The sequence below is a fragment of the Narcine bancroftii genome, unplaced genomic scaffold (genome assembly GCF_036971445.1).
Source record: "Narcine bancroftii isolate sNarBan1 unplaced genomic scaffold, sNarBan1.hap1 Scaffold_161, whole genome shotgun sequence".
Taxonomy (NCBI): Eukaryota; Metazoa; Chordata; class Chondrichthyes; order Torpediniformes; family Narcinidae; genus Narcine; species Narcine bancroftii.
The window spans coordinates 1,943,271-1,963,555 of record NW_027211896.1 but is presented as its reverse complement, the minus strand read 5'-3'; the positions used below and the strand labels follow the sequence as shown (position 1 = coordinate 1,963,555).

General features: G+C 50.7%; 1 protein-coding gene across 1 annotated transcript; it reads left to right on the top strand.

Annotated features, from left to right (window-relative positions):
- The first annotated feature begins 6,415 nt into the window (after positions 1-6,415).
- LOC138750516 (gastrula zinc finger protein XlCGF26.1-like) lies at positions 6,416-11,443 on the top strand. Its single transcript, XM_069912595.1, has 2 exons — positions 6,416-6,656; positions 9,848-11,443. Exon 2 carries the CDS (start codon positions 10,370-10,372, stop codon positions 11,291-11,293), a length of 924 nt encoding a protein of 307 aa, XP_069768696.1. The 5' UTR covers positions 6,416-6,656; positions 9,848-10,369; the 3' UTR covers positions 11,294-11,443.
- Positions 11,444-20,285: the final 8,842 nt, after the last annotated feature.

Genomic DNA, 20,285 nt, shown 5'->3' with positions numbered 1-20,285 from the left:
CTTATTCCCCCTCCCTCACTCCCTCCCTTATTCCCCCTCCCTGCTTTGCTCCATTATCCCCCCTCCCTCCCTCCCTTATTCTCACTCCCTCCCTTACTCCCCTGCCATTCCCTCTCCTTCCTTCTCTCTCATATCCCTCCCTCCCTGTCTTATTCCCACTCCCTCACACCCATATTCCCTCTCCTTGCTTCCCTTCGTTATTACCCCTCCCTCCCTCCCATTCCCCTCCCTCCCTCTCTTATTCTCCCTCCCTCCCTTACTCCTCCTGCCTTATTTCCCCTCCATCCCTCCCTCATTTCCCTCCCTCCCTGTCTTATTCCCCCCTCCCACCCTCTGTCTTATTCCCCCTCCCTCCCTCCCTGTCTTATTCCCCTTCCCTCCCTGTCTTATTCCACCACCCTCCCTGTCTTATTCCACCTCCCTCCCTGTCTTATTCCACCTCCCTCCCTGTCTTATTCCACCTCCCTCCCTGTCTTGTTCCCCCTCCGTCTCATTCCCCCTCCCTCCCCACTCCTTCCTCCTCTCCCTTCCTCCCTCGCCCTACCTCCTTCCCTGTTTTACCCTCCCACCCTCTCTGTTTAATTCCCCTTCCCTCCCTTTTTTATTCCCCATCCCTCCCTCTTATTCCCCCTCCCACCCTCCCTGTCTCATTCCCCCTCCCTCCCTCCCTGTCTTATTCCCCCTCCCTCCCTCCCTCCCTGTCTTATTCCCCCTCCCACCCTCTGTCTTATTCCCCCTCCCTCCCTCCCTGTCTTATTCCCCTTCCCTCCCTGTCTTATTCCACCACCCTCCCTGTCTTATTCCACCTCCCTCCCTGTCTTATTCCACCTCCCTCCCTGTCTTATTCCACCTCCCTCCCTGTCTTATTCCACCTCCCTCCCTGTCTTGTTCCCCCTCCGTCTCATTCCCCCTCCCTCCCCACTCCTTCCTCCTCTCCCTTCCTCCCTCGCCCTACCTCCTTCCCTGTTTTACCCTCCCACCCTCTCTGTTTAATTCCCCTTCCCTCCCTTTTTTATTCCCCATCCCTCCCTCTTATTCCCCCTCCCACCCTCCCTGTCTCATTCCCCCTCCCTCCCTCCCTGTCTTATTCCCCCTCCCTCCCTCCCTCCCTGTCTTATTCCCCCTCCCTCCCTCCCTGTCTTATTCCGCCTCCCTCCGTTTTATTCCCCTTCCCTCCGTCTCATTCCACCTCCCTGTCTCATTCCCCCTCCCTCCCTGTCTTATTCCCCCTCCCTCCCTTTCTTATTCCCCCTCCCTCCCTCCCTCTCTTATTCCCCCCTCCCTCCTTCTATCCCTGTTTAATTCCCCCGTCCTGCTCTGGATTATTCCCTCCTCCCACGCAGTTTTATTCTCCCCCTCCCTCCCTGCTTTATTCCAATTCCCTCCCTCCCTGCGTTTTATTCCCCCTCCCTCCATCCCTCCATTTCATTACCCCCATTTTATTCCCACCTTCCTGTTTTATTCCCCCTCCCTCCCTCCGTTTTATTCCCACTCCCTCATTCCCTCCCTCCGTTTTATTTTCACATTGCCTACCTCCATTTTAATCCTCCTCCCTCCCTCCCAGTTTTATTCCCCCTCCCTCCTTCCCTCCCTTTCTGTTTTATTCCCACTCCCTCCATCCCTGTTTTATTCCCCCTCCCTCCCCTTACCTCCATTATTCCCCCTCCCTCCATCCCTGTTTTATTCCTCCTCCCTCCCCTTCCCTCCTTTACTCCCCCTCCCTCCCTTACTCCCCCTGCTTCCCTCTATTATTCCCACTCCCTCGCTCTTATTCCCACTCCCTCCCTCCCGGTCTTATACCCACTTCCTCCCTCCCTCCCTTATTCCCCCTCCCTCCCTCCCTTATTCCCTCTCCCTGCTTTCCTCCATTATTCCCCCTCCCTTACTCCCCTGCCTTATTCCCTCTCCTTCCCTCTCTCTCATACCCCTCCCTCCCTGTCTTATTCCAACTCCCTCCCTCCCTGTCTTATTCCCACTCCCTCCCTCCCTGTCTTATTCCCACTCCCTCCCTCCCTGTCTTATTCCCACTCCCTCCCTCCCTGTCTTATTCCCACTCCCTCCCTTCCTCTCTCCCTCCTCTGTCCCTGTCCGATTCCCCCTCGCTCCGTCTTATTCCACCCTCCCTCCCTCATTCCCCTCCCTCCCTGTCTTATTCCCCCTCCCTATCTTATTCCCCCACTTTCCATCTGTTTCCCCTCCCCTCCCTTATTCCTCCACCCTACCTGCCTGTCTTATTCCACCTCCCTCCCCGTCTTACTCCCCTTCTCCCTCCCTCACTCCCCCTCCCTGCCTCCTCCTCCCTCCGTCATTCCCTTTCCCCCACCCTCCCTCAGCCCCCCTCCCCCTCCCTCCCTCCCCCCTCCTCTCCCTCCCCCTCCCTCCCTCCATCCCTGTTTAATTCCCCCTCCATCGCTCCCTCCCTGTTTTATTCCCCCTCCCTCCCTGTTTTATTCTCCGTCCCTGTTTTCTTCCCCCTCGCTCCCTCCCTGGTTTATTACCCCACCCTCCCACGTTGTTTTGTTCCCGCTCCTCCCTTCCCACCCAGTTGTATTCCCCCCTCCCTCCCTATTTTATTCCCCCTCACTCCCTTCCTGTTTTGTTCCCCCTCCCTCCCTCCCTGTTTTATTCCCAATCCCTCATTCCCTCCCTCCCCTGTTTTGTTCGCACTCCCACCTACCCGGTTTTATTCCCACTCCCTCCCTGTTTTATTCTCTCTCCCTCCTTCCCTCCCTGTTGTATTCCCCATCACTCCCTTCCTGTTTTATTCCCCCTCCCTCCCTCCCTTTTTTATTCCCCCTCCCTCCTTCTATCCCTGTTTAAATCCCCCCTCTTGCTCTGGATTATTCCTTCCTCCCACCCAGTTTTATTCTCCCACTCCCTCCCAGTTTTATTCCCCCCTCCCTCCCAAATTTATTTCATCCCTCCCTCCGTTTTCTTCACTCTCCCTCACTTCCTTTCTTTTTCATTCCCTCTACCTCCCTCCGTTTTATTCCCCCTCCCACCATCCCCCCATTTTTCCCCCCTTCCTGTTTTATTCCCCCTCCCTCCATCCCCCCATTTTTCCCCCCTTCCTGTTTTATTCCCCCTCCCTCACTCCGTTTTATTCCCACTCCCTCATTCCCTCCCTCCATTTTATTCCCACTCCCTCATTCCCTCCCTCCGTTTTATTCCCACTCCCTTATTCCCTCCCTCCGTTTTATTCCCACATTCCCTCCCTCCATTTTCATCCTCCTCCCTCCCTCCCTGTTTAATTCCCCGCCCACCCTCCTTCCCTCCCTGTTATTTTCCCCCTCCCTCCATACCTCCCTGTTTTATTCCCCCTCCCTCCATACCTCCCTGTTTTATTCCCCCTCCCTCCATACCTCCCTGTTTTATTCCCCCTCCCTCCATACCTCCCTGTTTTATTCCCCCTCCCTCCATACCTCCCTGTTTTATTCCCCCTCCCTCCATACCTCCCTGTTTTATTCCTCCTCCCTCCTTCTATCCCTGTTTAAATCCCCCCTCTTGCTCTGGATTATTCCTTCCTCCCACCCAGTTTTATTCTCCCACTCCCTCCCAGTTTTATTCCCCCCTCCCTCCCAAATTTATTTCATCCCTCCCTCCCTGTTTTCTTCACTCTCCCTCACTTCCTTTCTGTTTCATTCCCTCTACCTCCCTCCGTTTTATTCCCCCCTCCCTCCATCCCCTCTACCTCCCTCCATTTTATTCCCCCTCCCTCCATCCCCCCATTTTTTCCCCCCTTCCTGTTTTATTCCCCCTCCCTCACTCTGTTTTATTCCCACTCCCTCATTCCCTCCCTCCGTTTTATTCCCACTCCCTCATTCCCTCCCTGTTTTATTCCCACTCCCTCATTCCCTCCCTCCGTTTTATTCCCACTCCCTTATTCCCTCCCTGTTTTCTTCCCACATTCCCTCCCTCCATTTTCATCCTCCTCCCTCCCTCCCTGTTTAATTCCCCCCCACCCTCCTTCCCTCCCTGTTATTTTCCCCCTCCCTCCATACCTCCCTGTTTTATTCCCCCTCCCTCCATACCTCCCTGTTTTATTCCCCCTCCCTCCATACCTCCCTGTTTTTCCCCCTCCCTCCGTTTTATTCCCCCTACCTCCCATCCTCTTTCCCTGTATTCCCCATCCCTCCCTATCTCCCCCTCACTCCCTCCTCCTCTATCCCTCTCTCCCTGTCCCTCCCTCCCCATCCCTCCCTTCCTGTTTTATTCCCACTCCCTCCCTCCCCTTCCCTCCCTTACTCCCCCTCCCTCTCTCCCTTACTCCCCCTGCATTATTCCCCTATTCCCCTTCCCTCCCTTATTCCCCTTCCATCTCTCCCTTATTCCCCTTCCCTCCCTCCCTTATTCCCCTTCCCTCCCTCCCTTATTCCCCTTCCCTCCCTCCCTTATTCCCCTTCCCTCCCTCCCTTATTCCCCTTCCCTTCCACTCTCCCTTATTCCCCCTCCCATCCTGTCTTATTCCACCACCCTCGCTCCCTCCCTCCGTTTTATTCGCCCTCCCTCCCTCCCTTTTCTATTCCCCCTCCCTACCTCCCTTTTTTATTCCCCACTCCCACTCAGTTTTATTCCTCCTCCATCCCTCCCTTCCTATTTTATTCCCCCTCCTTCCCTGTCTTAATCCCCCTCTGTCTTATTTGCCCTGCTTCCCTGTCTTAATCCCCCTCCCTACTCCTCCCTCCCCATCGCTCCCTCCCTCTCTCCCCATCGCTCCCTCCCTCTCTCCCCATCGCTCCCTCCCTCTCTCCCCATCGCTCCCTCCCTCTCTCCCCATCGCTCCCTCCCTCTCTCCCCATCGCTCCCTCCCTCTCTCCCCATCGCTCCCTCCCTCTCTCCCCATCGCTCCCTCCCTCTCTCCCCATCGCTCCCTCCCTCTCTCCCCATCGCTCCCTCCCTCTCTCCCCATCGCTCCCTCTCCCTCCCCACTCCTTCCTCCTCTCCCTTCCCTCCCTCCCTCTCCCTCCTTCCCTGTTTTACCCTCCCACCCTCTCTGTTTAATTCCCCTTCCCTCCCTTTTTTATTCCCCCTGCCTCTGTCTTAATCCCCCTCCCTCCCTCCCTGTCTTATTCCCCCTCCCTCCCTCCCTCCCTGTCTTATTCCCCCTCCCTCCCTCCCTCCCTCCCTGTCTTATTCCCCCTCCCTCCCTCCCTCCCTCCCTGTCTGTCTTATTCCCCCTCCCTCCCTCCCTGTCTGTCTTATTCCCCCTCCCTGTCTTATTCCCCCTCCCTGTCTTATTCCCCCTCCCTGTCTTATTCCCCCTCCCTGTCTTATTCCCCCTCCCTGTCTTATTCCCCCTCCCTGTCTTATTCCCCCTCCCTGTCTTATTCCCCCTCCCTGTCTTATTCCCCCTCCCTGTCTTATTCCCCCTCCCTGTCTTATTCCCCCTCCCTGTCTTATTCCCCCTCCCTGTCTTATTCCCCCTCCCTGTCTTATTCCCCCTCCCTCCCTTATTCCCCCTCCCTCCCTTATTCCCCCTCCCTCCCTTATTCCCCCTCCCTCCCTCCCTGTCTTATTCCCCCTCCCACCCTCCCTCCCTCCGTCTTTTTCCACCTCCCTCCCTCTCTCCCTGTCTCATTTCCCCTCCCTCCCTCCCTCCCTTATTCCCCCTCCCTCCCTCCTTCCTTCCCTGTCTTATTTCCCCTCCCTCCCTGTCTTATTCCCCCTTCCTCCCTCCTTCCCTCCCTGTCTTATTCCCCCTCCCTCCCTCCCTCCCTGTCTTATTCCCCCTCCCTCCCTCCCTGTCTTATTCCCCCTCCCTCCCTCCCTCCCTGTCTTATTTCCCCTCCCTCCCTGTCTTATTCCCCCTCCTTCCTCCCTCCCTGTCCTATTCCCCCTCCCTCCCTCCCCCCTCCCTCCCTCCCTCCCTGTCTTATTCCCCCTCCCTCCCTCCCTGTCTTATTCCCCCTCCCTCCCTCCCTCCCTCCCTCCCTCCCTGTCTTATTCCCCCTCCCTCCCTCCCTCCCTCCCTCCCTCCCTGTCTTATTCCCCCTCCCTCCCTCCCTCCCTGTCTTATTCCCCCTCCCTCCCTCCCTCCCTGTCTTATTCCCCCTCCCTCCCTCCCTCCCTCCCTGTCTTATTCCCCCTCCCTCCCTCCCTCCCTGTCTTATTCCCCCTCCCTCCCTCCCTCCCTGTCTTATTCCCCCTCCCTCCCTCCCTCCCTGTCTTATTCCCCCTCCCTCCCTCCCTCCCTGTCTTATTCCCCCTCCCTCCCTCCCTCCCTGTCTTATTCCCCCTCCCTCCCTCCCTGTCTTATTCCCCCTCCCTCCCTCCCTCCCTGTCTTATTCCCCCTCCCTCCCTTATTCCCCCTCCCTGCCTTATTCTCCCTCCCTTATTCTCCCTCCAGGCCCCAATGAAACTCTTCGCTGCCCCGGTCGCACATTTCACCTGGAAACGGCTTAAGGAAGCCCTTCTGCGCATGCGCCGGTCCGCCCGTTCGGGGCCGTTCCTCTGATGGACAGACCCTTACCCCTCATCTCGGGTTTTGGCCTTCTCGTTATGTGACGGCTTGCGCGATGACGTCACAGGCCGGGAGCGTCCCTGAGCGCCGTTCCCTCAGCAACTGTCTGGTGTGAGGAGGAGACGATGGCCTCGGTCTGGGCGTTCTTGAGGTGTCGGTGTTCTGGGTCCTGAGTCCGACCCTTGTTGCCGTGAGGTGAAGCTGGTGCTAGTGTGGCCTTGGGGTGGGGGAGGGGCAGGGGCAGGGCCAGGGGGTTGAGTGCGGCCTTGGGGAGGGGGCGAGCGTCACCAAGCTCGACCGGGGTCTCGTTTCCCCCCCCCCCCCCCCCCCCAACGTCGGGCCGGTGGGGGAAGGGAGGGGGGTGGTGAGGCCAGGGACCACGCCTCTTGTCACACGGGAGTGAAGAGTGGGGAGAATCAGGGAGAAGGGTTCCTGACAATTCTGTGGGCTGCGAGTGTGTCCGGCTATGGCCTCTGCTCCCCCCCACCCCGGCCGCTCGGATGGGTGGGAGCAGCAGACGGATCCACGGGTTGTGCGGGTTTGGTGATTGGGAGAGGGAGGTGGGTGAGATTTTGGAGGGAAGTGGAAGAGATGACGGATGGAGGAGATGAAGGGAAAATTTGGGAGGGGGATGGAGTTGGTTGGACGAAGAGGGAGGGAGAAGTGTTGCAGTGTGGAGAGAAGGTAGGGGAAGGAAGGAGGGGAGCGAGGAAGGGAGGGTGTACAGGGACAGATCAGTTAGTACAAGGCAAAAGCAGCATTTTACGTGTGAGGATCATTCAAGAGCCTGATAACATGAGAATCTGGTGGAGGGTGACCCACACTGGAGAATCATCTTCATGGGGAGGAGGGGAGAGTCATTTAATAGTTGGTTGCTTTCCCAAGGCAATGGGAGATGAAGGTGGAATGGATTCTCTCCCTCAATGTTAGTGACTCTGATAATATATTTCTAAAAATTGACAATACAGCTCAGTTGAAGTCTCTCTGGCCCATGAAACCTGTGCTGTCCAATTAACCTATCAATCACGGAGGAAATTATACATATCCCTTACAGTCATGACTGGATTCGAACCTGGGTCATTGGTGCCATATAGGTGTTTCACTAGCCGTGCCACCCAATTACAGGAATTGAATTTCATGTCCTGGGATCTGTACCAAATAAAGCAGCTGTGTTTGAAAACTGTGTCTCATTCCCCTGTGTACATTAATACACTCAATGTAGTGTATCTCCCCTCCTGTCCGTGTTTCTGCTCCAGACCAGACCCCAACCCTCACCCTGCTGGAATACACTTCAGTTTCTTTCTCTCTCTGTTCACTGAGCTTCCACTTCTCGACGGCTGCACTGTTCACCTCAAGGTAAGAAACAGGAGTTGGCTATCCGGCCCGTCGAACCTGCTCTCCCAGGCAATAAGAAAATGGCTGATCCGTCCATGGACTCAGCTGCACTTACCCGCCCGTTCCCTACAACCCTTAATTCCACAATCCATTAAAAATGTACTCATACTTTTGGAAAATACTTTGACCAAGGCAACCTCCTATGCTTAATTGGGCAGATTTTACACTCTACAAAAAAGCTAAGGTTCCACCCAGATGGCGAGACACAAACGTGCTGGAGAAATTCACCGGGTCATCAAGCATCGGGGTTGTTGGTCTATTAGGTGTGATTGGGCAGCATGATCTTGTGGGCCAAATGGCTTGTTATCGTGCTGAATGTCTAAAAGAAAATCTTTAGGATTGTAAGGGCGTAATTCAGGACCATGACCAAATGTTCAATTTCAAGTTGTAATGAGGTAAAACCACCAGTTTTTCAAGGATTCAGATCAATGAACACTTCCAAGGTGTAAAAGTGTGGTAAAGTGCAGTCAGTCACATGAACGATCAACAAAACAAAATGGCCCTCTCGTCATCGTGAACTCTGGTTTGGGAAGGCTGGCTTGGAAAATCTCTGCCTTTATAAGTGGGTCAGAGGAAGTTCACCAGGTTGATTTCATAAGGTTGAGTTGCCTGGAACACAATGCATTGGAGTTGAGAAGGATGAGGGGGCTCATCTTTTAGATAAACTGATGCACGGAGGACCAGAGGGGAGATTGTTTCCACTGGCAGGTGAGACTCCAACTGGTGGGGGCAGAGCCTCACGATTCTGGGAATTAGATTTAAGCAGAGAGGGAGGAAATGCTTCTCCCAGAGAGGGGTGGATCTGGAATTCTCTTCCCAGTGAAGAGTGGAGGCTGCCTCATTAAATGAATTGAAGACACAGGTTGATTTTTAAATAATAGGAGAATTAAGAGGATGAAGGGTGACCTAATAGAGGTGCTCAAGATGATGAGAGTCATTGATTGTGTGGATGGCCAGAGGCTTTATCCCTTGGACTGAAATGGCTAACACGAGTGGGCCTAGTTTTAAGGGACAGAGGGTGGAGAATATAAGAGGCAAGTTTTTCACACACTGAGTTGTGGTTGCACGGAATGCTCTGCCAGAGGCAGGTACAGTAGGATCTTTTAAAAGATTATTAGATTGGTGCATGGAGTTGAGAAAAATGGAGGGTTCTGCTGGAGGGAGATTCTAGGCAGTTGTTTGAGTCAGTTATTAGGTTGGCACCAGACTGTGGGCTGAAGGGCCTGTACAGTACTGTAGATTTCTGAGTTCTCTTTTCTAGGGGTTGTGGGGAATGGGCGAGCAAATGCTGCTGAGTCCACGGCCGCATCAGCCAGGGTCTAGTGAACGGCAGAACATCGATTCCTGCTGTGTTGTTAAAGAGAGGCAGAGATGAGGTTTCCATCAGCCGATGAACTCAGCCAGGTGACGTTATGGAGATGAGACATGACAGTACAGTGATGAATTGTAGTTGTAGATTAAACAAAAACTGCTGCGTCTCAGACAATGGAAGTTGACGTTGTGCTGGGTCCAAACACAACGGCAGTATCTGCCCCAGATTCACGTGTGGAAAGTTTCTGCTCGTCCACGTGTTGGCTGAACAGCGTGAGCGGCCTGACAGAGTGAAGTGGTCCAGAGATGGTGGAAAGGTAGAGGTGAAAATGATCAACGCACACGTGAAACCTGGACTTGTGTCTGTAAATGTGATCAATCAGGGCACCATTTAGATCAGAAATGGAGAGGGGACAAAGAGAGGGGAGGGCTTGATGCAGCAGGGGTTTTAGAACACAAATAAAAAGGGGCTTTAGAATGTCTGGGTCTGAACTTGGCCTTTGAGATGACCCATCCTAAGTTAGTGACAGAGCTTCAAATAGTATTTCCACTTTGTCTGGTGAATTCAGTGGGTTACATTGTTAATGTAAAGTCATAAGTTTTGAATTTTTGTCTCTGGTTGGAGACTTGGACACAACAATCTAATCCGAAACAAAACATATTTTTATTTTGAATTTTAGAGATCCAGCACGGTAACAGACCCTTCCGGACCACGAGCCCGTACCATCCAAATACACCAATTAACGGACAAACTCTATGAGGATTTTTTTGTTGAGGCTGGTCACAGGGAGACCGTACAAACTCCTTACAGACAACGCCGGATTGGAACCCGGGTGCCTGGCACTGTAATCATGCTGCGCTAGTCGCTCCGCTCTGCTGGAGGAACTCAGTGGGTCGAGCAGCATTGGTGGAAGAGAAAAAGAATCCCCAACGCTACGGGCCAGCGCCTTCCGATGTCCCCCTCTCCTCACAGTTTCCAGGAGCAGAGCGCACCGAGATTTGAGGCCTCCTGTGTTTCTGGGGCTTGCAATGGCCAGCGAGAGGACACCTCACCAGGTCCTGGCCCTAGTCCTAGCCTCGGTTTTGATTTAATCCGCTGCCCAGCTCACTGAGATCTTCCATTGGGCTGAGCATACGCTGTGCACCCTGGGACAAGACTGCATTGATTTATATCCTTGTCACAACCTTTCATCCCCATAGCGATGAACCCATTTCAGTGCTCTGTCTGCGGGAAGAACTTTAAATGGTCGAGTGAGTTAATGACACATCAGCGGGTCCACACCGGGGAGAGGCCCTTTACCTGCCCTGAGTGCGGCAAGGGCTTCACCCGGTCCTCCCACCTGCTGAGGCACCAGCGGGTCCACACCGGGGAAAAGCCTTTTATCTGCCTCGAGTGTGGGAAGGGGTTTACTGATTCGTGCACCCTGCGGACACACCAGCGGATCCACACTGGCGACAAACCCTTCACCTGCCCTGAGTGTGGTAAGGGCTTCACCCAGTCCTCCACCCTGAGGACCCACCAGCGGGTCCACACAGGGGAGAGGCCATTCACCTGCCCCGAATGCGGCAAGGACTTCACCCAGACCTCCGACTTGCGGAGGCACCAGCTGGTCCACACCGGGGATAAGCCTTTCATTTGCCCTGAGTGTGAGAAGGCCTTCACCAGGTTGTACAGCCTTCAGATACACCAGCGGATGCACAGTGTGGAAAGGCCATTTACCTGCCCCGAGTGTGGAAAGGGCTTCACCAAGACTTACGAACTGTTGACCCACCAGCGAGTGCACACTGGAGAGAGGCCCTTCACCTGCCTCGAGTGTGGGAAGGCCTTCACTGATTCGTGTAACCTGCGGAGACACCAGCGGATCCACACTGGCGACAAGCCTTTCACCTGCCCCAAGTGTGGTAAGGGCTTCACCCAGTCGACTAGCCTGAGGACCCACCAGCGGGTCCACACCGGGGAGAGGCCCTTCACCTGCCACGAGTGTGGGAAGGGCTTTACCTTGTCATACAACCTGATGACCCACCAGCGAGTACACACGGGGGAGGGGCCTTTCACCTGCTTCAGCTGTGGCAAGAGCTTCACCCGGTCATACGGCCTGTTGAAGCACCAGCGGGTCCACAAGTGAGCTGGATTCTATTGCTGATCTGACCCCACATCCCTGTCATTCTAACCAGAGCCGAACCATGTCACCATCCAGTTGATCTTAACGGCCCCTGTAACCGTCCTGCAGTTGAATGTACTTGGCACATGCCAAATAAATAGCCTGGATCTTGAACATCCAGCGTGTTGTCTGTTGAATAGTGGGGACTGTTCTTGGGCTTTGGTTACGATTATTTGAGTAGTCTTTCTGCTGTTGAACCAGAGAACAGCACGTGCTCCTCTAGTGCAGGCTTCTGAGCCCGGTGCTGAGAAGGGGAAACCCCTGATGGTGCCATTTTGACCGGCTGACCTGCCGCGTGGATTACAAGCGGGGCCGATTCACCTGCCTAGTGGCATGCCGCCACAGTTCCACGTACTGATCCATGCTCCAAGTTCATATCCTTTATTCCTAGCATTGAAATAGACACATTTCAACTGGCTACCTTTATATTTTTCCCCCTGCTTGTCCTTCCTCACCAACTCAGAGCACATAACTTCATGCTTTTAACCTTCTCCCCTAATCTCTGTCTTCACATTCTGATTCCCAACCCTCCTGCCAAACTAGTTTAAACCTTCCCCAACAGCTCAAGCAAACCTGCCAGCCCGTTTCTCCAGCACTTTTGTGTATTACACTTCAAACACCCTGATGGAACACTTGGATTGATCTTTCTTGATGCCTTGCAGAGTCACAAGTGAAGTGTTGCTTCACTTGTAAGGACTGTTTGGGGGTGGGGAGGGGGCGAGCTAGGAGATGTGGGTGTGGCATTTGGTGATATCACAGCGGTGGCTCTCAGGTGGGGGGAAATCAGGAGGAAGGAACAAGTGGGCGAGGGAGTTGCTGAGGGAGCAGGTCCATGCAGAGAGGGGAGGGGAAAGGTGTGTCTGGTGGTGGGATCCTGTTGTAGGTTGTGGACCTTGCAGAGAAATTCCCATTTGATGCAAGGGAGAAGAACCAAAGGAATCTACTACATAATGGTTGGGGCTGGCATGAGGAGAACCCCTTCCGTGCAGTGAGAGTGATCAGTCTGGGAGAAGCTGTGGGAAAGGGAGGTGGACACAAATTCAAATTTTAAAAATAACAAAATTTAGAGACACATAGCACATTAACAGGTCATTTCAGCTCGAGTCCTTCTCACCCCATTTACTCCCAATTAACCTACAACCCCTGGTAAGTTTTGAATGATGTGTGGAAACCAGAGCCCCAGGGAAAAACCCACTCAGACATGGGGAGAATGTACAAACTTAGCACGGGATTCAAACCCAGGACCAGTCATGATCGCTGGCACTGTAACGGAATCACGCTAACCATGCAACCCTTCTTGCTTTCCAAAGAAATGAAAAAAAGATTCAACATTCTTGTGAATTGTGAGGAAAGGATGAAGCATAGGAAGCTGAGGGAGGCAGGACTTTATGGAGATTTATAAAATCACCAAAGGCATGGAGAAGGTCGTCAGTCATCATCTTTTCCCCAGGGCAGGGAATCTAAAACTGGAGGGCAGAGATTTAAGGCAAGAAGGGACCCAAAGGTATATTGTTCCCGATGTGGCCTCGTCTATGTCAGAGACTCGATGCAAGACGGGGACATTGTTTCGTCAAGCACTTTTGCTCTGTCTGCTGTAAATAATGGGGACCTTCCAGTGAGCAATGACTTCATACAAAGCTAAACCAAGGCAACCTGAAAATTAGACACTTTTCAACCAGACGGGATTAACATCGACTTCTCCAGTTTATATTAAACCTCTCCCGAGTCCCTCTCTCTTTCCCTTTTTGCCATCTCTTTCCAGCTCCCCACTTCCCTTCCCAATCAATTACCCCCCCCCATCACGCCTCAGCTGACCTCTCTCCTGTTAGCCTGAGCTTCTCCCCCTTTCCTCCCTCCTCATTATTCAGGTGACTGCTGCATTTTGCTCAGACCTCGATGAAGGACCCAGGCTCGAAACATAGGTTAACCTATAGATGTTCAGTGACCTGCGGTGGGCAGGCAAGTCTTCCATCATATCCTCACCCGTCCATCAGGTCCACGGTCTGTATGGTGGCAGAGCAGTTCGTCTGGTATGGGCTGCAGAAGCAGATCGAGGGCTGGGCAGAACATGCACCCATTGCTAGATGTCCAAGGAGTTGCAGGTGCAAGAGTTTGAACACGTTCAGGAATGGTTCAGCCACATTCACGTGGACATAGTCGGGCCCTTACCAGTTTCCTGGGGCAACCGTTACCTGTTCATGGTGGTAGACCTCACCACTCGTTGGTCCGAGGCGATCCCAGTGCCGGATGTCTCCATGGACTCCTGGTCCCGAGCTGTTGCACGGTTGGGTCGCTTGGTTCGGTGTTCCGAATCACCTCACCAGCGATCAGGGCACCTAGTTCACCTCCCACAGCTAGCCAACAGGTTGGAGATAGAGCTACACTGCACCACGGCCTATCACCCGCAGGCCAATTGGCTGGTCGAGTGTCTGCACCACCACCTTAAGTTGGCACTTATGGCCCACCTCACTGGTCCCAACTGGGTGGACGAACTGCCTTGGGTGCTCCTGGGCATCCGTTCCACGCCAAAGGAAGATATGCAGGCCTCATCAGCTGAACTGGTCTATGGTGCACTGCTAGCACTGCCTGGTGAGTTCATCAACGCACCTCACAACCCCCACTGGTCACCACACAAGCTACTTCCCCACCTCTGGGCCCACTTGGACTCTTTTTCATCCCCACTGCCGCCCAGACACAGCACACGGCCATCTTACTTCCCCAGCGAGCTGCACTCCGCAGAGTACGTTTTTATTTGGTGGGGTCTGCCCGCAGCATCTCTGCAGAAACCTTATGAAGGGCCATACAGGGTTGTCCAGTGTTCAGAGTCTATGTTCATGCTAACATCGGTGGCAGGTGGAGCTGAAGCCAGCTCACCTCGACTCCACCGAACCAGTGATTGTGACCCAGCCCAACAAGTGAGGCCGCCCATCTAAAAATGACATTGGTGCCAGTTCTGGGGGGCTGTGTGGCATGCCACTAGGCAGACGAACCAGCCTCGCTTGTAATCCACGCGGTGGGTCAGTCGGCCAAAATGGTGCCGTCGGGGGGTGGGGGTTTCCCCTTCTCAGCACCGGGCTCAGAAGCCCTTGCTGGGGGACCACGTGATGTCGGCACCCCTCAGCGCGGTTCTCAGACAGGTCCGGGCTGGGAGTACAAGTCCAGCTCGACAGCCAACAATAAACTAGTTTTTTGCTCACTGAGCTCAACCTGTCTGGTTGTGTGTTCTTTCAGTAGCAGTATAGCTGCCACTACAGAACTACAATATTGTAGCTGCTATTGAAACGTGGCTGGAGGAACGGCAGGATTGGCTGATGCATGGACCAGGGTTTAGGAATAAAGGTGATGAGCTTGGGGCACGATGTTGTAGCCGTTACTGAAACGTGGCTGGAGGAAGGGCAGGATTGGTTTAGGTGTTTTTAAAAGAATAGAATGGGAGATAGAAAAGGTGGGGGGGGGGCAAGTAGCATTTCTGGTCAGGAATAGTATCATGGTGATAGAAAGGGAAGAGGCTGAAGAAGGAGTGTCCACTGAGTTGGTGTGGGTTGAAGTCAGAAAATAGGAAGGGAGCTGTCACTGCACTGGGAGTGGTCTATAGACCCCCAAATGGCCCTCGGGATATTGAGGAGCAGGTAGGCAGGCAGATTTTCGTATGGTGTGGGAAATACAGGGTTGTAGTTATGGGTGATTTCAACTTCCCTAATATTAACTGGTACCTGCTGACTGGAAGAGTGATAGATAGGGCTGAATTTGTCAGGTGTGTACAAGAAGGATTCCGGACACAGTCTGTGGACCAGCCGACTGGAGGAGAGGCTGTACTGGATCTCGTTCAGGGGATGAACCTGGTCAGGTGGTGGACCTCTCGGTGGGGAGCACTTTGGTGAGAGTGCCACAACTCCCTTAGCTTCAACATAGTTATGGAAGAGGATGGAACTGGGAAAGTGCTTATCTGAGGAAGGGCTAATTGTGAAGAAATGAGGCAGGAACTGGCGAGAATAAATTGGAAACAGATGTTTAAGGGTGAAAACACAGAGGTTATGTGGAGGAAGTTAAGGGACCACTTTTCAGGGTTCAAGATAGGTTCGTCCCACTGAGACAAGGAAAAGGTGGCAGGAAAAGGGAACTGTGGCTGATGAAGCAGATCGGGCATCTAGTCAAGAGGAAGAAGGAAGTATATACTAGATATAGGAAACCGGAAGGGCTCATGAGATGTATATGGTAGCCAGGAAGGAGCTTCAGAAAGGGCTTAGGAGAGTGAGAAAATGCATGAGAAGGCCTTGGCATGTATAATTAAGGTAAACCCCAGGGTGTTTTTTGCATATGTGAAGAACAGAAGGATGACAAGAATGAAGGTGGATAAAAAACTTTTTATCCAGTGCTCTCTCATAATTATTTTTTTGACCATTAATAATTGATCAATCCTTCTCTATATGGAAAATTAAAGGTATTTCATTTGCAAATTTATTAAAGGAAGGTCTTTGGAACAGCTGGCAAGTAACTATGACTTGCTATTCATTTTTTTAGATATTTAGAAATTTCTTCAATACCATATAATTGGACTTTTCATGTGTATATCTACCACATCTAGTTGATAAAATTTTTCAATTGAATCCTCAGAGTTAATTGGTATTATAGATTATTGAAATTATGTCCAGCACTTCAATATAGGATTAAAAAGGCTTGGGAATTGGAACTTGCAAGACCCTTATTGGTGGATCTAAGGGCTAAGATTCTTAAACTGGTGAAGTCATCTTCAATATGTGCCCGACATTCATTAACCCAATTCAAAGTGATGAATTGTGTTCATATGTCTAAAGATAAGCTAGCTTGTATCTTTTCTAATATTAATCCTACTTGTGACAGATGCAAATCTGATATTGCTACATTGAGACATCCTTAGAAATCGATTGGAAAGATATTTTTAATATCGAGTAAACCAGTCTATTACAGTAAAAAAAAGTAACTATATCCTGTTGAAACAGGAAGTGGACCAACAATGGGCATGATCAAAATGACAAGTAACTGCTGGGAAGGACTGCAGTGGTGCCTTAGTATGTTGCTGAACTTCTGCTTTCTGGCAGATATTCTGACCTTGAGGATTAAAAAAGATGGGAGCTCTACACCCCAGATAACTGGAGAGCAGGAAATTACTTGTGATAAATCTTAAGCAAGAAATCTAGCAAAGAAAGCCAACTTTTGTTCTGTATGATAAGGTTGAGCTATATAAGCTGTAGAGACTGGACAGTAGAGGTCAGTCTTGGGGAATAGCTCACTGTGCAGGTGACCTATGAACTAATGACTGAACCAGAGCTCTGTTAAGCTTTATTCTTATGCTGTGTAATAAACTGATTCTCCTATCACTTCATTTAACGAACACACTCGACTCAGATGACACATAGACTAAATTAAGGGCAGGGTAAAGCCAGAGTCAGACAGATAGAAGCAGATTATGAATAGGGGGTCATGGTTCTCAGTCAATACACACCGTGGGGCTGCACGGAGAACCATTAGTAAATTTAAGCATAGGACCCCACAGTGACAAGATGACCTTTTTAGTAGATTCTGGGGCAGCCCGGTCTAGTATTTTACAACTACCCGAGGGTGTTAAGATAGAGGGGACAGTGATGATTTCGGGAGTAGGTGGAAGAGACTTTACAGTCCCTGTATTAAGAGATGTAAGAATACAAATGGGAGAAAAGATAATAACAGAGGATATTTTACAAGTTCCCCAAGCTGGAGTTTGTTTGTTAGGACAAGATTTACAGGACCAATTGGCTATCGGCACCAGACCACAGGAATCAGGTATCAGGATTCAATTGTATGTATTAAGTGAGGAAGATCGAGAACTAATAAATCCTGGAGTATGGGCAGAAAGATGCAATAGAGAAGTGTTAGATATTCCTCCCCTGCAAGTTACTTTAAAAGATTCTGAACAAGTAATTAGACGAAAACAGTATCCAATTCCTATGGCTGGCCGAAAGGGGCTGCAGCCAGTAATTGACCAGTTGGTGAAAGATGGTATACTCGAACCTTGTATGTCACCTTTTAATACCCCAATTTTACCTGTCCAAAAACCAGACGGTACCTATCAATTAGTGCAGGACTTGAGGGAGCTGAACAAAATTATTCTCACCCGTCACCCGGTTGTACCTAATCCCTATACAATCATGGGTAAAATCGATCCCCATAGTAAATGATTTAGTGTGATTGACCTCAAAGATGCTTTCTGGACCTGTCCATTAGCAACAGAGAGCAGAGACATGAATGCCTTTGAATGGGAAAATCCTTTTACTGGACGCAAGAATCAATACCGGTGGACAGTCCTTCCCCAGTTCTTTACAGAATCACCAAATTTATTCGGTCAGGTCTTAGAACAAATACTAGATGAGGCTCTGTCTTGGGTAAACTTATACCTCTCATTTTGTTCATTTTAGATTGGTCACAGTGTTTGAGCTACCGAAAGAAAATAGACACACACACCGAGAGCAGTTCAGTTTATACAAATGTTTATTACTAATTCAAAAGCTGATTTCACACTACAATATGCAAGCCCTTCCCAACTATACTTATCAACGCTTGGACTGGTCCCAACTGCCGAAGCGAGGCAACAACTGCACACTTGTAGTAGGTTGTCAGGGCGCTGGTAGCAGCTTCTCCACCTCCCCTGACCGGGACGTTGCTCGGACTCTGGCTGTTCTTCCTTCTTGACAAGGGGTGTTCCCACCCCTCGGAGAGTCTAAACTTGCAGCAGGACCACAGACTTTTATACCCCAAAAACAATTAATCATGCACCCACTCCCTCTAACATTTGTCAGTCAAAATCAAAGCTGAGCATACTATTCTACAATTTAGAAGATTAATTATTATGGAGCAGGATGCTATGATATCCTGGTTTATCTCGTAGATACAAGGACTCATTAAAACTTCTTGAGCAAGACAGGTTGTGACCAATACGTCAATTTCAGAGTGTCGTATTTGACAACTGCTTTCCCTGGGCCTCACGGTGGAATTCCATTTCAAAGTGTATCTTCAGATAAGTCCCCATGGCTGAGTTTAATTACATCTGCTAGTTCTGAAAGTAAGGTGACCTGCGTGTGGACCCAGTGTCGTCAGTTCCACATAAGCAAAAAGCATCTGAGTACATGGTTTTAATCCTCCATTACAGGCTCCACGGAGAGAGAATTGTCAGTTGATACAATATGTTGATGATTTGTTAATTATGGGAAAAACGTATGAATTAGTTAAACAGTATACTGTTGAACTTTTGAATTTTCTGGAGAATAAGAGTCTCAGGGTGAGCGAATCCAAATTACAATTTGTTCAATCAGAAGTTAAATACTTAGGCCATCTGGTAAGTCAGGGAACTAGGAAAATAAGTCCAAAGAGGATATGTGGTATATTACAGATTCCCCCCCCCACAGAATGCCCAAGAACATAGGAAATTCCTTGGTTTAGTGGGATACTGTAGAATCTGGATTGAAAACTATTCTAGCCTGGTCATATTTCTCTATGATAAACTCACGATTCTAGGGGGCGAAGCTGTTGTCTGGACAGAGGAAGACATTAAAGATTTTAACTTGGTGAAACTGTGCCTTATTAGTGCCCCAGTGTTGGCTTTACCCAACCTAAATAAGCCATTTGACCTATATACCAATGCGAAAGGAGGTGTAGCCACCGAAGTACTAACACATGAGAGGGCAGGCTATTCACAGCCAGTTGCTTTTCTGTCAAAAGTTTTAAACCCTGTTTGTCGTGGTTGGCCAGAATGTGTGCAAGCCATCGCAGCCACTGCTATTTTAGATGAGGAAGGATGAAAGATTATGTTTGGTGCCCCGATGATAGTTCACACCCCTCACACAGTCCGCAATATTCTCTTACGACGTGCTGGAAGGTGACTCACAGACTCTAGAATTTTAAAATATGAAGCGATCCTAATGGATAGGGATGATTTGACCCTGATTACGAATAAAGAACACAATCCAGCAGCTTTCTTGGTTTCTCCAAATTCTGACAATACCATAAATGAGTTAGAGCATGTATGTTTGGAGGTAATAGATTTACAGACCAAAATTAGAGAGGATTTAAGTGATGAGCCTTTACAGGAGGGTGAAAGGTGGTTTATTGATGGATCTTCTCGTTGCATTGATGGTACTCGCTATAGCGGGTATAGTGTAGTGGATGGGAAAGAAGGAGTGGTGTTTGAAGCCGGTCACCTTCTTGGTCATTGGTCCGCACAATCTTGTGAATTGTATGCCCTCTGTCGAGCTCTCCAGGGTCTAGAGAACAAGGTGGGCACGATCTACACAGACTCAGAGTATGCTTTTAGTGTAGTGCACACCTTTGGGGAGATCTGGAAAGAGCGGGGAATGATAACTGGAAAAGGACAAAAGTTGATCCATGAAAACTTATTGTCCAATCTCTAGATGCTCTTACATTACCTGAGGAAATAGCTGTAGTTCATGTATGGAGGCATCAAAGTGGTGACAGTCCTGAAGCACGGGGAACACTCACGGAGAAAATAGACATGCAGATGTTACTCCCACCCCTGGAGTATCCTATTCATTCTATTAAACCTGGTAATTGGGTATATGTAAAAGCATGGCAAGATCACCAAATAAAACCTGTCTGGGATGGCCCCTATTGTGTACTTTTGATTTCAGACACTGCAGTGCGAACTAAAGAAAAGGGGTGGACTCAAATATAATGAATTAAACAAGCTGCTGATCCACGGACTAAAGACATTGATAATCTACCCTCCACCGGGCGTGCTGTCCTTCATCCTTCTGATCTGAAAGTTACATTACGCCGGGAAAAAGTGCTGTAATGTTGTTTTTACCATTTTTGGGACATCTCTAAATTACTCACGATGTATTAAGTCCTCCTGGAATAGGGGCAGCAGAGGTGACAATTATTTACCTTTAGAATGTAGACAGGGCATAGATATAAAGTATAGTCATAG

Bases quoted from the DNA above. Each gene is read 5' to 3' on its own strand.
- LOC138750516 (XM_069912595.1), top strand. From the start codon at position 10,370: ATGAACCCATTTCAGTGCTCTGTCTGCGGGAAGAACTTTAAATGGTCG.